General features: G+C 33.7%; 2 protein-coding genes and 1 long non-coding RNA gene across 4 annotated transcripts; 1 reads left to right on the top strand and 2 right to left on the bottom strand.

Moving 5' to 3' along the window:
• Positions 1-4944: 4944 nt before the first annotated feature.
• On the bottom strand, positions 4945-6108 carry LOC145090648 (uncharacterized). The gene is made up of 3 exons (XR_013701694.1): positions 5652-6108; positions 5476-5557; positions 4945-5400 (listed from the first exon to the last, which is right to left on the bottom strand). It is a non-coding gene; the product is annotated as an uncharacterized LOC145090648 (long non-coding RNA).
• A 2169-nt stretch (positions 6109-8277) lies between these two features.
• Positions 8278-9864, top strand: LOC145087744 (proteasome assembly chaperone-like protein). Of its 2 annotated transcripts, none has more exons than XM_079025789.1 (7): positions 8278-8425; positions 8727-8774; positions 8848-8894; positions 8963-9029; positions 9114-9157; positions 9430-9487; positions 9568-9864. In XM_079025789.1, the coding sequence occupies exons 1-7, from the start codon at positions 8363-8365 to the stop codon at positions 9613-9615; spliced, it is 375 nt and encodes a 124-aa protein (XP_078881915.1). In that variant the 5' UTR covers positions 8278-8362; the 3' UTR covers positions 9616-9864. The 2 variants fall into 2 exon arrangements, with proteins under 2 accessions (XP_078881915.1, XP_078881914.1); XM_079025788.1 differs by having other exon boundaries at positions 9565-9864.
• Positions 9865-10340: 476 nt separating this feature from the next.
• Positions 10341-15459, bottom strand: LOC145087743 (uncharacterized). The gene is made up of 18 exons (XM_079025787.1): positions 15317-15459; positions 13964-14492; positions 13460-13839; positions 13313-13357; positions 13146-13227; positions 12987-13055; positions 12735-12905; positions 12591-12656; positions 12450-12518; positions 12148-12362; positions 11815-12060; positions 11650-11726; positions 11496-11569; positions 11311-11409; positions 11127-11225; positions 10922-10980; positions 10778-10829; positions 10341-10664 (listed from the first exon to the last, which is right to left on the bottom strand). The coding sequence occupies exons 2-18, from the start codon at positions 14126-14128 to the stop codon at positions 10611-10613; spliced, it is 2022 nt and encodes a 673-aa protein (XP_078881913.1). The 5' UTR covers positions 14129-14492; positions 15317-15459; the 3' UTR covers positions 10341-10610.
• Between the last annotated feature and the right edge of the window lie 515 nt (positions 15460-15974).

The following is a 15974-nucleotide window of genomic DNA, read 5'->3' as shown; positions in this document are numbered from 1 at the left end:
TGTATAGTGGTAAAAGGATTGTATCCATGGAGATTGATTCAATTTAAATCTCTATGTGGATCACTTGTTCAAGGACTTGTAAAACAAAAGTAAAAGTAAAATGAGGGGGTTTAATTCTTTTTTATTGTTTGACAAAATTAAAACTAGCTAGAATGTAAATATGACAAATAAACAAATAAAAGATTTGATTAAGTTCAATGAAATTGGTTGGTTGATTTTGGGATACACCACATGGATGACATAGTTGACTTATCATTAGACTAAAAGGAACAACATTTGTGAATTTGTTTAACTTGGCTATAGCAATTCATAAGCACAAATCGCCTCAACTCTTCTTAGATATTAGAATGGTTAGAGGAGCTCTAACACATTCCCTTAATTAAAGTCACAAAATCAATAAAACATATAATCTTGTGAAAATCAATTAGCTTTGAGTTTTAAGAGTTACCAAGTCCAAAAGATAATCAAATCCTTACATTATCAGTATGGAGGAAACATTTCCATGGTCTAAATGAAATGAAAACAAACATATAAACCATATGTTGCTTACTAATTTGAGGGTCCATTACTTAACAAAGAAATTAGTCAACAAAAATAAGTATTCGTTCATCCAAGCTCATGATTAAAGATAAATAAACACAACAAGATGTTTAACTAGAAAACATTTCCATAAACTTCAAACACAAGATAATAATAAGTCTTCAAAGCAACTAATCATCCATGGGTTAAACCCTAATCAACCAAATGAGAATTTAGCCAAGAATGTCCAAAATAAAAAGAAATACAAGGTAGTTTAGTGGTACCAAACATTGTTCTAGTTGCAAGATGGAAAGAAATTACACCAATCTTCTAAATCATCCAATTCTTCCAAAACCTTCTTGAGAGCAAAATGGAGTTCTTCTTCCAAGTGTTGATGATGCAAAAATGCTTCAAATCTCCAGTAAAAGGGGTTCATTTCCGAATTCAAAAAGTTGCCAAAAGCCACCCACCAACCTTCCACATATAGAGTCAACAAGTCAAAACTCGGGTTCACTTCACCACGCTTCACGCGGACCGCGTATGGATTCACGCGGACCGCGTCGGTCACGCTGAATGCATGGCTTGGCCCATTACAAATACCATCCAGCCCAATTTTCTAATTTATGCTCCAGCCCACATGCATAATTCTTGGTAGCCCAATTGTGCCTTCCAGACTCTTCCAAGATACTCCTTTAATCTTCTATAGCTCGAATTCTCGTCGTCCCGCCCAAAATTTAAGTCTGACGCGCTTTCTTGTTTATGTTGATACCAAGCCGAATTGCACCACTTCAAGTTCATAAACAAATTGCAAGCCTCCAGCAGTCCCGCATTCCTTCCACGCCTCCAATAATAAAAAGTATTCGATAAATTCTGCAAATAAGCTCAAAAGACTGTAAAGCACCCGGTAAAGGAGAAAAATAACAAAAAGAGAAAATATGCATGAAGATTAACTAAAATGAGATGGTTTTAACTAAAAATAAACTATGAAAAGAAGTAATAAAAATGAAACTATCAGTATGTCTTCATGGTTTGGAGTTGTTCCGCCAACTTTTTCATGATGTTCTCCATGGTCTTTGTTGGTTACTTGGTGGAGGCGAGTTTGTTTCTGTGGTCGGGGTTGATGGTTTGTGAGTGGTTGTTTATAAAGGATTAGTGAAGTGGTTGGCTTGTATTTAATTATCAGAGAGTGTTGTGGATGCATGTATTGTCAATTGGTAGAGGTGTAATTGTTCCCCTGAGAAATGATGGTTGTAGGGTGGCTATGGCTGGGGTTTTGTGTTTTTATTTTTGTTATTGAATGTTTTTTGTTTCTTGTTTTATGTTTTTTTCTTGATTATGAGAGTGGATGATTGTTGTTTGGTTAGAGTTGAAGTATTCGTTGTTTTATGTATTGGTTATTTGTTTATGATTTGTGTTAGTTATTTTGTATTTATTATGGAGTTGAAGATTAAATGGCGTGTTGTTTGAGGTGTTTTCATTAACTCTTAAAGAAGTGTGCAGTTTTGTTGGCTATTAATAGCATCATTATCCATGTTTGTTATTATACATCACAATCTATTTTAAAAATGTTATTGTATGTGTTCTGGATTGGGCTTCATACAATATGGGTCAAAAGTTTGGGTTATGTTATCTGCGAAAGTTGGTGTGAAGTAGTTTAGATGAACATAGTCTAAATTAGAATAGTTATTTTAGTTGCTTTTTGTGAATGTAATTTGATTGGAAAATGAGTAATGATTTATTTATGTAACAAACCTGTAGGGAACCAATCTATGCTATCTCGTTTCAGTTTGTTACCACTTTTATATGAATTTGTGTAACAAATTAAGTTGATAAAGAAGAATATAAGACATAGAGGATGGAGGAAAGCACAGTTTTTTATAAGGATTTAAGGGACTAAGGAGACGTGATCGTATGTTTATACTACAAAAGATAGAAACATCGCATGTCGGCGATTCAAAACATCAATATGTGTTGTTTGTTTATTATACAACCAAAAGATACAATCTGAGTGGTGGTCCACGGTGGTCATTCTTTGTAGGTACGCTTCAGATTTTTTGTTGGTGTGGGTTCTGCTGGACAGGAGGACAACTTTGTTAGTATGTTTTCAGTATTATTTTTTTTAGTTTTAATTTTGGTGGTTATGTATGTACATGTAGAGTCGTAGGAGAGAGTGCGCGCAACTCGTGCTGTCGATGTGGATGAATCTGGTGTGTTGTCATGTGGTGTCATTCTTGTGATTGGAATTGGAACTGGAGTTGTTGGGATTGACGTCTCACGCATGGTTCTGGATTCTTCCGTGTCTACTATTATGAAGCGAACATTGTCGGGAGTGGATGTCCTTAGCATTTAGATTGACATTGTTTTTGTTTGTCCTTTGTGGCCGCTGATGATTGAGGGTAGGATCTTTCTATTTATGAGCGGATTATCGGATATTAACTTTTCAAGCGTCGAGTTTAGCAGCTTGCGACATGAGGTGTCAGATATGATTGCGGATATCGAGTCCGTAGGATCACTGATGGTGATAGTGAATTTGTATATATGGTCAAAAAAAATTGTTAGCATAACATTGAGTGAAGAATTGTGTTTTGTTTATTTGGGGATATGCTTACGTGAAAGTTGGGTTTTCTATGGCCGAGTGAGCGCTACAGTACCACTGTGGACCCCTTTTTAATATGGGATCCTTGCAGGTCGGACATGTTGTTTGGTACCAATTGTTTTGAAACACAAAGTTTGTGATTAAGCCCCGTACGATGAACGTTTTGTCCTGTAAGACCACCCGGTGTACATAGCACGAAGTCGTCCGTGGTCTAGTTGGCCACGAACCACGGCCGTGCACACCACCCCGGTGGTTCGTGGTGGGTCGTGGTCGTGGCCTTCCGTGGCCCGGACAACGAATGCAAACGACCAATCCGATGCGCAAAGAATTCGACCGTTTCTCTTTTTGGTGTAGCCGTTTAACAACGGCTAGATTGTATAAAAAAAAATAATAATAAACAATTTATTTACCTATAAATACCATACTTTTACTCCTTATTTTTTACACCATTCTTTTCTTTCTCTATACACAAACTACACACTACATCTTCACAACCAAAAATCATGGATCCCAACCAAAATACCCCTCCAAACAACCGAAATCGCAAACCCGATAACGCTTTTGCGTTAGACACAACACCTCGACAATTCCCGACGATGGAGTCACCTCAAGGCGGTTTTATCAATCTACTTCAAAGTGGTTCCCCTATCCAACAAACACCACTTTTCCAACAACAATATCAACCTTTTCCGGCTTTCCAACAACAACAAATACAACAACAATACCAACAATTTCAACAATTCCAACAACTACAACAACTCCAACAACAATCGTCACAACAACAACAACCACCAAGCTCACAACCACCACTTTCGCCGGATTTTGTTCCGGAAACGTAACCTTCACCACCACCTCAACCAGAAAAGAAAAAAGGAAAAAAAACGGCTCGACCCACTACCAACCAAGAAAGGGTCCCATGGACAAAAGAAGAAGAAGAAAAGTTAGTGGAGGCATGGGTGGCGGCTTCCGAAGATCCAATTGTAGGAGATAGCCAGGCGTACGGAAGTTTTTGGGAAAAAGTCCGAGCAATTTTTTACGACTTAATGGAAAGTTAAGCTCGAAATGCCGATCAAATTACGTCGAAATGGCGAGATATTCGATTAAAATGCATCGATTTTGGAGGAATCTACAACAATCTCCTAAACATACGCAAAAGCGGCTCGAACGATTTTGATGTTTTCAAGGCGGCCATGGACCAATATGAAAAAACAACGCCTACACGCAAAGCTTTTCCGTATATGAAGCCGTGGCTAAAATTGAAAGACTCCCTAAAATGGAAAGAGCAAACGGAAAGAAGTTCCCAATCTTCCGGTTCAAAGCGTTCGAGAAACCCCGATGGAACTTCTCAACAATCGGACGGCCGAACACACATCGACATCAACGACGATCCGATAGATCTTGAAACCGACCAACCTCTTCCTCGGCCCGTTGGAAGAAATAAAGCAAAAAAAGCGGCGTCAACATCTTCGAATTCTAGTGTTATGGATATGTTCGGCGATAAATTTGATCGATATGTGCAGCTTCAAGAAACGAAGGCTGAGGTGATGACTCGGATGGAACAAAAAATGATCGAAGCACAAACATCATTTCAAGAGGCACAAGAGACACTCCAAACAAAAACCGATATGGAAATCTTGAAAATGAAAGCGGACGACCTTGAGGGCGAAGACTTGGAATTTTTTTTAGCAATGAAAGAGTCGGTTCGAGCCCGACGTAGGCGTAGGGGGTAGTTTATTTTATGTATGGTTGGAATTTTTAGTTTTTTTAATGTTTTTTTTTAATTTTTTTTAAATTAACTAATGTAATTTTTATTTTGATTGTTATTTTTATTTTATTTTTTAATTTTCAATTAATTTGGTTTTATTTAATGTAATTTGGTATTTTAATTTAATGGAAAAATAGTATTAAAAAAATGTTTTTAATGTGTTTTTGAATTAAATTTAAATAAAAAATGAGGTGGAGTGGTGTTTTAATGTATTTTTGAATTAAATTTAAATAAAAAAATGAGGTGGAGTGGTGTGTTTAGTGGTAAGTACCCCATGTATGTGGTAGTGGAATGTGGTGCTGATGTGGCACCCACCACATATGTGGTATGTGGTGGGTATAACGGATGGCCTAAGTGTGCATTGGTTAGTTGTAGATGTTTAAAAGTGTAACATATTTGTAATTAGAGGTAGTGTTGGTATGATATTACCAGGAGCTCATATCGGTTTTTTGTTTTCATGTCATACAAGGTGGATGGTGTCCATGACGGTATTGATACTGGTCTTGAAGGACCAGTAAAGCTGTTGGTATTTTGTCATTAGTATGGAGTCACTTTTGTAAAGAATATTTGAGTTTTTCTAATATGTATGCCTTACATGTTTATCAAGGACGTTGCCTCTGGTATTTGCGGGTTAACATAGACATGTGTAGCGTGTGATGATCCATGGCGTAACGCTCCTGTAAAATAAAATGTTGCTCATAAGAATTAGTAGTAGTCAAATTGTTGTAGTTATGGAATTTATGTATATATGAGGTTGTGTATGGTAATTACCAGCAGATGTCGAGGGTTTTAAGTTCGTGACTGCAACTACTATCGTTGCAGGTGGTGGATTTAAGAGGTCACGATTGAATTTCTATGAATTAGTTAAGAATTCTTTCCATAGGTTGATTGCAATTTCGCTACCACTAAGGAATTTAGATATGGCGTCGTTATTAAATAGTTAGGAACAAGTGGAGAATTGTAGTTGGTAAGGAAGAACAACATCCTCACCCCTGCAACAATGATTATACCTCGGATGACTAGCTGTGGAGAACTTCAGAACCCTCTCAACATACCAGAAATATGCATCACATAACTTACAAATACAGTCACAGTCCCCGGAATCAAGGTACTGTGGAATAACAGAAAAGGTTGGAAGACGGCTACACCTGCGACGGCCACCAACGGAAACTCCGACGGACGAGGAGGCACCGTGATCAGGTTTCCGCTTGCCCCGAGCAGACATGGGGAAAAGGAGGCACGAAACAGCTGAAAGGAACAAAACGTAAAACAAAAGCGAAGAAACAAAGCTGGAAGAATAGAAGAAGAATACATGTGATAGAAGGAACGAATAAAGTATGGAAACTAAAAGAGACCGACAACGAAATAGAAAGAGAAAAGAAGAGCAACACATGTGGAAAATAAACAGAAGATGCAGGTAACTCCACCCCTAATTTGAGGAAAAAAACAAAAAGAATTAAATATGAGAACCAATATAGAAAAAAGTATACCAAAAGAAGAAAATAATAGACACACAAAATGCAATGATAAAAACAGTAAAAAGAATGTGATGTTCACTATTCCTCACTCTTAACTTCTTTAATATATATATATATATATATATATATATATATATATATATATATATATATATATATATATATATATATATATATATATATATATATATATATATCAGTGTTGCGGAAATCGGTCTTGGCGGCCGATTAATCGTTTGACGGTCTTGAACCGAGTACGATTAGGGTGCTTGGCGGAAATTGGTCAAAATCGGTCAAACTCGGGCTTGGCGGTCCTAGACGGGAAATATTTAAAAAAATTCAAATATTACACCAAAATTTTAAAATTTAAAATTTTTAAGCTTTCACATTTTAAAATATTATACTAAAATTTTTAAAAATTCAAAATTTTCAAATACTTAGTTTTTTAGGAAATATTAATTTTTTAAATAATTTTATTAATAATTTAGGGCCGCCGATTAATCCCCGCCGAGTCTGATTAATCACTTATCGCCTGTCGTCCGCCGAACGATTTTTAAAACCTTCATATATATATATATATATATATATATATATATATATATATATATATATATATATATATATATATATATATATATATATATATATATATTAATGCTAATTGTAAAAATGGACAAAAATTGATACAAAATATCACAAAACAATCATATTTTTAACTAGTTTATAACTCGTGAGAACCACAGTTATAAAATTAATTAAACTTTCATAGTAAAAATTCAAAATTATCAATCAATTAATTGAAATAAATTATTAATTAAGAAATATTTTTTTAGTTATATAAAATTATAATCAATGTTTTAAATAAATATATGAAATTATATCACCTTATAATATATATTAATTTTATTTTATTTTTTTATTCTAATGTTATTAATTTAATTTAATTAAAGTGTGAAATTTAAAATTTAAAATTTAAAATGAAAAATCAGTTAGTAATTTAATGTAATTAGAGTGAAAATTTTAAAATTTAAAATTTAAAATGAAGAATTAATAGGTTGACATTTATCATGATAGATGATATATAATATTAATGATGATTTCTAATACAATGACATTTTTCAATAGAAAAATAAATTTATTTTTCTTTTAAGAATAGAGATTAGTTTATTTGGAAACAACAATCTATAGATAATTTTTATTAGGGATGGGATCCACAGCCACCACATACCAATGTTTTAAAAACCGATTTTTTAGTTGAACCGGTATAGCGATCGGTTTCCGGTTCGACCGTCGGGTCAACCGGTTTCTATAATTTTCATTTTTTTTTCTTATTTTTCTGCACATGCATACATATATAAATTATGAATTTGACGTCTTCAAGTTCAAACATTAAGTTGCAGATCAATATAAATACATTAAAACAACACATAACTATAAGTTTTTACATCAATTCACACACGACAAAAAGAAAATAAAGTATAACACCAAAACAAAATATAGTTTCAAATGAATACAAGTGCATCAAAAAATATTATAATATTTATCATATGTTTTTATTTAGAGAAATCTAAATAGATGTGAAAAAATTCACCAAAGTTTATTATTGAAAATGGTTTTTTTCTATGTATTTTTATTTAGTTTAACCGGTTCAACCGGTTTTTTCTAAAAACCGGCCGATTCAATCCTGTTCAGAAATTAGTATAAAACGGGTGATAGTTGAACCGCACTCTTTCCCAGTTCCCGGTCTAACCGGTTCGACCGGCCGGTTCAAACCGGATTTTAAAACACTGCCATATACATGGACGGTTTTTGACTAAGACAAGATTAAATAATCTACTTCGGAGCAAATGAGAAAAATAATATTATCTGTGGACGAAATCTGCATATTGGAATAATTTAGGGACTGAAATTGTAGTCTACTGACTCTCTTCTTTCACAAGAGACCAACTCGAATCAAAAGGAGCAAGATCAAGCTCTTGCCGTTTCCTTTGGTTAGTTGCTGCTATGGATGATGCTTCAAGTCCTTCTTTCCCTGTTCGCTACAAGAAATTGTCGATCGATATCAAGGTTGCTACTCTTTGTCAAATTATTACAATTATTTCTTTATCTTATCAATTTACATTTTTCCCTATTCCTTCGACGTCCCTCTTTTTTGATTGACTGTACTATTATCTACAGAAGTTTGGAGATTTCCACCGAAAAATCTTCAAAATTGATTTGTTTTTTGTGTTTGTTATCTTTTGTTAATACTATCTGAAGGACAAAGGTTGTATGATCGTTCCTTACTATGCGCATTTCATGAACGAAGACAATTTTGCTCACACCCACCACCTGTTTGTTTTATTGCTTCTTCCAATTTTGTTTACAGGAAAGTAAGATCGATATAGTCATTTGTAGCCACGATGATCATTTTTTGGTGAGTATTGGCTTGTATTACCTTTTCTCATTTCATCCAAAATGTGCATTTACACCGTTGTTAACCCTGCCAGGTTATCGCTACGCAAATTGGGACTATGGGAACTATAATGCATGCAAGGTAGTATGTATAATGGGTTCTAAACTGACTGATATTTGTGTATTCACTTTATCTTTCGTGTTTAATAGGAAGGAGGAAGGGATGCTGAATAATCCTACTTTCAATGTATCTGTGATATTTGGTAAACGAGATGAGGTAAGCTGCCTTATGATTTATGAAGTGGATACCACTGTTACTATTCATCATATTGACGTGATCACTGAAATTGTTGACCTGCAGCCTATGCTAGTGGCATGTGCACGCCAGCTTATTGAACATATAAGGTCTACTTTCAATCCCATTTTAAACAATAAAATTGGTTATGGTGATTAATCTTTGGGTTAAGGTCCAAATTAGACACTAGACTATATTGAATTTGTGCTCATTAGTAACTAAACTTTGTTTAAGTTGTAGCAGGTGGAGTGACCACTTTAAATAAAAAATAGGAGGAACAATTAAGTGACATTTTACTACTTTAGTGAGCACAAATTCAATACAGTATAATGTCTAATTTTGACTTTAACCCTGAATCTCGAGGTGTGTGTTATTTTTTCAGTAATTCTGGCTCTTCAAAACCGTTGACGCTTTCACTTGGTCTCAAGGACCATTCCATGGTAGCTTTCCGAATTTGATTGGTTTTACTAGAGAATCTGCAACATTGGTGATTATAATATGTTGTTTGATGTTTCAGGAGACTCTCAAAGGAATCGTTTCTGCTGTGATTGAGAACAGATTGTGGTAAATGATGCTTACTGGATAGACATCCACATTTACTGGATACATGTTTGGTGAAAAAGTAGGAATCTGGGTTTTTTTTATTCAGTTTTAGTTCTTACTTGGGATTTTGTGTGACTTGATATGGGATTTAGAAACTGTTAGGTATTGTTTGGTACGCAGTAATATCCAAAACAGAATGAAAAAGAACATTATGGTTATTTACCGCATGAAAATGGAACTCCAGTGCATAGGTGAGGAACGTTTTTTTTCTTCATTCCTCAATGGAAATGGATTGATATATTATGACTGTTTTAATTTAGATATTCTTTATTAACAATAACGATCTTTAATATTTGCAAATTTTCAAATGATTTTTTTTCCCAAAACTAACTTTTTTTTTTATAATTACCTTTCAAATTATATGTTTTTATAGACAACTCTTTAAGCAGTATTTCACATATACATAGTTCAGATTTCAAACAATAGTATACATGTGTAAATATGATTTACTTAACAGAATATTCTTATTGATCAATGTTTTTTTAAAAAAATAATAATAATAACATTTTGCTTATTTATCAAGTTTATTTCTTTTAGATTTCTTATTATCCATAATAAACAATATGTCGGAGTCATTTCATTCAATCAAAACCAGATAATAGGATATGCCATGACATGAGGCATTCCATTACCTTTCTCATTTTATTAATTTTAACCCTTTTGATTTCATTCCATTGTTCCAAACAAACCTTTAGTCTGGAATACTTATTTGCCAAATCTTCATGAAGATAGGATCTAAAGTCTAAAACCAAAGACAAAAAGTCTTGTTGGTCAACAGTCACTCTTCTCTTGTAGAGGACGAGACACAACCCAACCCATCTTTCTGCATAACTTTCAACATCTTTTGGGGGAATTCATTTAATCTAACCATAATTATTCCCCCGGCCTTATATTCACAAAAAAAAAAAATTCAATATGTTACATGTTCCTTACAATTGCATCACCAACTCATCATCATCATCATACTTCCTTAATGCTATTTTTCTTCACCAATTCACTCACTTTCTTTTCCAACTACAAAAGACACAACAAATGATAACTTATCATTACTCCTTACAGGCATACACTGTCTATCAGATATCTAAAATAATGTTTAATAAAAAATTATTATTAGAATGTAAACAAACCTGAGCATTTCTCATTTTCTGTCTTTGCAATTGCTCAACCAGACTCCCAATGCTGCAAACAAATAAAACCATTTCTTTAAATAAAAAATGTCCATGTGTAGCACAAATAAAATAATGGCTAATGCATCTTCATCAGCAACATACCTTTGTTGTAACTGGATCACCTGAGAATGCAGTTCTCTCTCCCTTAGAGTAGGAGGGGTCTGCATGTCATAATTTAATCCTTGATAAATATATTTTCACAAAAGAAAAATTATATATATATATATATATATATATATATATATATATATATATATATATATATATATATATATAAAGTTTATTAATAGGTTTAGGGCTCCATTACTTGTGAAATATCCCCGTTTCCTGACTCCACATGCTCTGTCTGATTGCCTGAAGAACCAGAAGCTTGCTCCATAGACTTGATTAATCCAAGTATCTCTTCCTGAAAACAGAAACAAGTAAAGTAAGCACAATCTAGCTAGAGGGCAAATTTGTAATTTGGGATGATAGAGTCAAACATGATTTACCCTTTGTGATGTGTTATGCTGCAAAATGCTTTGTAAGGATGGAAGAAGAGAGGCAACTGGTAGAGTTGAAGTTGGAGGACTAGGCATGCCACCTGTCGCCTGAAACTCAATGTTTACAAAGTCATTGAATAAAAAAGATACAATCCAATTGCTGATCAGTAAATAGTAAATAATTATATATATACCTTTGGGGTAAAATCTGCTTCAGTCACTTTAAAACGTCCCTTGAGTTGAACCACAGCTCCTGGTACATCTTCCACTGAACCAGGCAACAAAGAAGCTAAGTTAATATTAGGAAAGAGAAACAAAGGGCAATTTAGTCATTTAAAGATGTCTTACTCATATTATTCTTATGAAGATGTTGTAATGGACCACTGTAATTTCGCTCAACTCGGAATCTCGGTTGGAGATGATCCCTTCATTTATTTATAAAATAGTTTAGAATTAATATTAAATAAAATGAATGATCTGATTAACAGTGTATAAACTAATTAATATTAATACCTTTCACCATTGGCAACTAACTTATTAGGAGAAAGAACATTGTCAGGTAGTAATGAACCACTCATAAATTTTTTTGACCCGGTGATTGTAATTCTCTGTAAAGACTTTTTTACTACAACATTTTCTCTTGTTTCGGTTTCCTGGTCCTTAGTTTTTAATGGCAGCTTTACAGGGCTTAATGGATTCTCATCTTGTCCAGTTAGGCTAACAGTCGCCACATCATCTTCACAGACATCAAAACATCCCCTGAATTCATGCAACAGGTTTTTGAATCTCACATCATATAACGAAAAAGGATGTGAAATTTGGATAATTAAATAGATATGATCTTACTCGAGTGCTTGAAGAGGCTCTATTGGAAATGATGCTAATGAGTTCTCCAAAATAGGAATTTCATCACCTGTTTTAGCATCTGAATGATTATTATTATTATTATTGATATCTATCTCAGGGGACAACTTTTCTGGTGGTAATGTAACACCATTGACTCCATTTTGTTGCTCTGTAGTTTTCGGGTCTTCTACATTTGAAATTTCATCCAAGTCGATCTGCCATAGAGGGTAATAACGTAAAAAAACAAGCATTTCATGATCAAATCTGATATATCTTTTCTTGTCTTATATTTGAACACATACAAGTGCAGCCTGATTCTTTAAATCCTCCAAGTTAAAGTTCCACGCACTAATTCCTCGTATATACTCTTGCTGCATAATGCAAGAAATCAGTAACAATAAATTGTAAAAAAAATAGATATTCTGCAAACATAGCAATTTCACCTGTGATAAATGTTCCTTATCTCCATATAAATCCTTGTTCTGTACAATAAGATCGGCTTCTTCGGCCTAAAACAAGAAAATAAATAAATAAGTAGAAAGTAGAAACATGACTCATGAATTAAAAAAGTCAAAGTTTGACGTTACCTTTAGCATCCTAAAACGATCACCTAAGGGAGAAAGTCCATCAAGAATAGTACGTTCCAAATAATCAGCTGTTTTTGCATGCTTGAAGAAAGGGTGCTTCAATAGCTTTTCAGAAGAGGGACGTTTCTTTGGGTCTTTCACTAAACAAGCAGCCACCATTTCTTTAAAAGACTGCAAAACATTACTAGTTTTAGCATAATACAATAATGGACTTAAAATTTAAAATTTTAATCCTTGTAAGATGACACAAACCTTTGAAAATTTCTTGTCCCTTTCATAATCGAGACCCGGTGGTGCATTTTGCAGAGTCATAAGCAAAACCTACATGACAAAAAGAGAGGAAATCAAGTTAAATTTTGTAATTTTTTAAATGAAAATAATGATTTCTAAAGAGATATTTAATGTAATTACTTTCATTGGTGGATACTTGGAAAAGGGTGCATGGCCATGAGCTAGTTCTAGTGCTGTGATTCCAAATGACCAGATATCTGCTCTGTTAACATGAAATATAGTTTTTTAATTCGTTATATAATAAACAGATGGTATGATAATAAATGAACAAATGAATCGCAACTTACTTGAAGTCGTATCCATGCAATTGCTGCATAACTTCAGGTGCCATCCTATAACGCGTTGAAAATACGTAATAAATACTTAAAGAAAAACATTAATACAACTTCATTTAATACAAAAAAAGACAAAAAAAAAAAAAAAAAAAAACATACCAACAGGGAGTTCCCACAAATGTATTTCTTGAACGTTGTCGATCACCAGCATCAAACATGCATGCAGAAACTCCAAAATCTGCTAACTTAATGGAACCATTATAATCAACTAATATGTTCCCTGCTTTCACATCTCTATGAATATGGCCATGAGCATGAAGATAAATCAAAGCTTTAAGAACCTCTCTCAACAATGTAGCAATAACAGGCTCTTCAAAACCTTCTGCAAAAGATGATTTCATTATGTGAAGACACGATCCCCCAGCCATATATGGCATAACAACCCACAGACTATGGCCTGTTGTGAAAGAGCAATATGCCCTTAATAAATTCGGATGATTGATCAAGCTCATTGTCTGTACTTCGCGACGGATTCCATCCTAATTCAAATCAACAAGGACACTTTTGTCATTTCATACTTTCATAGTGTGTGTATATCTATAACCCTAAACCTACTATGTGTGTAACTAAATGGTAAAATATTAATAAAAAAAAAAAGCATACCAGGTCGTTATTACACTTTTCCAAATCAAGAACCTTGATTGCGACAATCTCATTCAATGGAACACAAAGTGCCCTATACACTGAAGCACTGACTCCTTCACCAACTTCCTCATATAACTTGTAATCCTTTGCATCAAGGGGAAACTTCTTTTTTGGCACTTCCATAACTTTCCTAAATGACTAAATAAAAGGTTTTTTTCCTAAATAACTAAATATAATATTTTTTTTTACCAAAAGATACCTAAACATACATGGTGCACATCTCATTAATGTTAAAGTCCTTCCGACATGGTAACGTTGTTATTCTATCATATACAACTTCATCACTCCATTTACTTCATCAGGTTTTGTTTATGAAAGTCACTAATGTTCAAGTTTACTGCAGTAGTTGAATAGCCTTGCAATGTGAGCTGATAGTAGCTTACACAGGATAAAATGTAGGCTGATTACATCTACAGTGTATCAGTTTTAGTAACTGATTGGGACTTATATTTCAAAGCACCAGGAATCGAAAACTGATACCACAAACCTGTAAGATTATGAACAGAAATTTGTCAATAAAAACGAAAGGAATATGGAAATGAGATTTATAAATAACTTATGATGCCAACAGTATAATGAGTCTTGTGATTTTGATTTGTAGTTTACATGGCAAAACAGAAACTGGTTAAAAACATGCAGCATAAGTTCCACTAAATCATACAAAATCAACAAATGATAAGCAAGCTAGGGCATACACCCTATGGAATGTCACATCATCAAAGGTAATCTATGAATAATCGTAAAAAATCCTATCATTAAGGTCCTTTTCGCATTTCAAGTGCAAATGGCTCTATAAATCAGACAAAAAAAAAGGAGTGAAATGTTTCTATTTAAAATCTATGTAGCACAATTCAAATTCAAAAAATCAAAAGATTGATTCTCGATATATGATTTCATTTGACGAACAGAACAAAACGATAACCTTTTTTAGTCTTTTTATAGGTTTTTCCCCCAATTTTTAGCGACTTCAATGGACAAACATAAAGCTACATTTCTATCGCGATTGACCGAAATTGCTAACAAGCTACAATCCATTGACTAATGTCAACCCTCGTCATCTAAGCAGCACAATTCGGCGATTAACCACAACAACGTCGAGATAAAAGTTAAAAATCGAAGTGTATGAGTTCAATTTTTATAAATTGGTGTCCCTTACCAGAAATTAAAACTAAACGACGTGAACATCGATCTCAATCAAAAGAAGAAGAAGAAAAAAACCTTTAAGTTGATTCAGATATATGAACTGAAGAACATCAAAAAGAAAATCTATGAAAAACAGAAGACGCAGGGAAAATGATGGATGGTACGAACCTAGGGATTTGAAGACAGAGGAAAGGCCCGTTCCGTACGAGACAACTCGCGACAAGAACTGAAATTTGACTAGACAAGTTCTTACAGAAGACCCAAATAATAGAAAAAGGCATATAAATAAGCAGAGGGAAACGACGTCGGATGGTTAGATAAAGTGATAAACCTTCGGCTAATCCGCCATCGACGGTACGTAAAAGGAGAAAAACAGGAACAGCTGTCGTTCAGGGGATTTAGAGATCGAATCTTTACCGTTCGTTTTTTTACAGATGGTAATGATTAACAAAATTACAAGTCTTGTCCGGTGTATTTTAAAAGGGATAACGAATTAAAAGAGTAATATATTATTCGATTTGTATATATTTGGTTACTGAATTTTTTTTTCGTCCATATTTACCCTTTAAACTTATTAAACTGTACACATTCAGTCCTTATAACCGGTTACTCCAAGTTAGCAGGAAAAAATGACTTAATAGGGTAATATATTTCTCATTTTATACACATTTAGTCCTTAATATTTTTGTACATATTTAGTCCTTAATATTTTTTTTGTTTCAAAATAAATCATTTTTGTTTTTTGTACACATTTAATACTTATGAATGTTTTCTTTGAGTGTTTCTCACGACATCTTACGTGGGACAATCATTGATGAAGTGTGTA

This window comes from Lactuca serriola, chromosome 2, assembly GCF_051521515.1.
Source record: "Lactuca serriola cultivar US96UC23 chromosome 2, Lser_US96UC23_V15, whole genome shotgun sequence".
Lineage (NCBI taxonomy): Eukaryota > Viridiplantae > Streptophyta > Magnoliopsida > Asterales > Asteraceae > Lactuca > Lactuca serriola.
Note: the sequence above shows the minus strand (reverse complement) of the source record. Positions and strands in the feature narration are given on the sequence as shown.

Bases quoted from the DNA above. Each gene is read 5' to 3' on its own strand.
- LOC145087744 (XM_079025788.1), top strand. From the start codon at position 8,363: ATGGATGATGCTTCAAGTCCTTCTTTCCCTGTTCGCTACAAGAAATTG. The intron at 8,775-8,847 runs GTGAGTATTGGC...TAACCCTGCCAG, and splicing joins GCCACGATGATCATTTTTTG to GTTATCGCTACGCAAATTGG. The intron at 9,030-9,113 runs GTAAGCTGCCTT...GTTGACCTGCAG, and splicing joins TATTTGGTAAACGAGATGAG to CCTATGCTAGTGGCATGTGC.
- LOC145087743 (XM_079025787.1), bottom strand. From the start codon at position 14,128: ATGGAAGTGCCAAAAAAGAAGTTTCCCCTTGATGCAAAGGATTACAAG. The intron at 13,056-13,145 runs GTAATTACATTA...TTTGTCATGTAG, and splicing joins CCAAGTATCCACCAATGAAA to GTTTTGCTTATGACTCTGCA. The intron at 10,830-10,921 runs GTATGTTGCTGA...ATTTGTTTGCAG, and splicing joins GTGATCCAGTTACAACAAAG to CATTGGGAGTCTGGTTGAGC.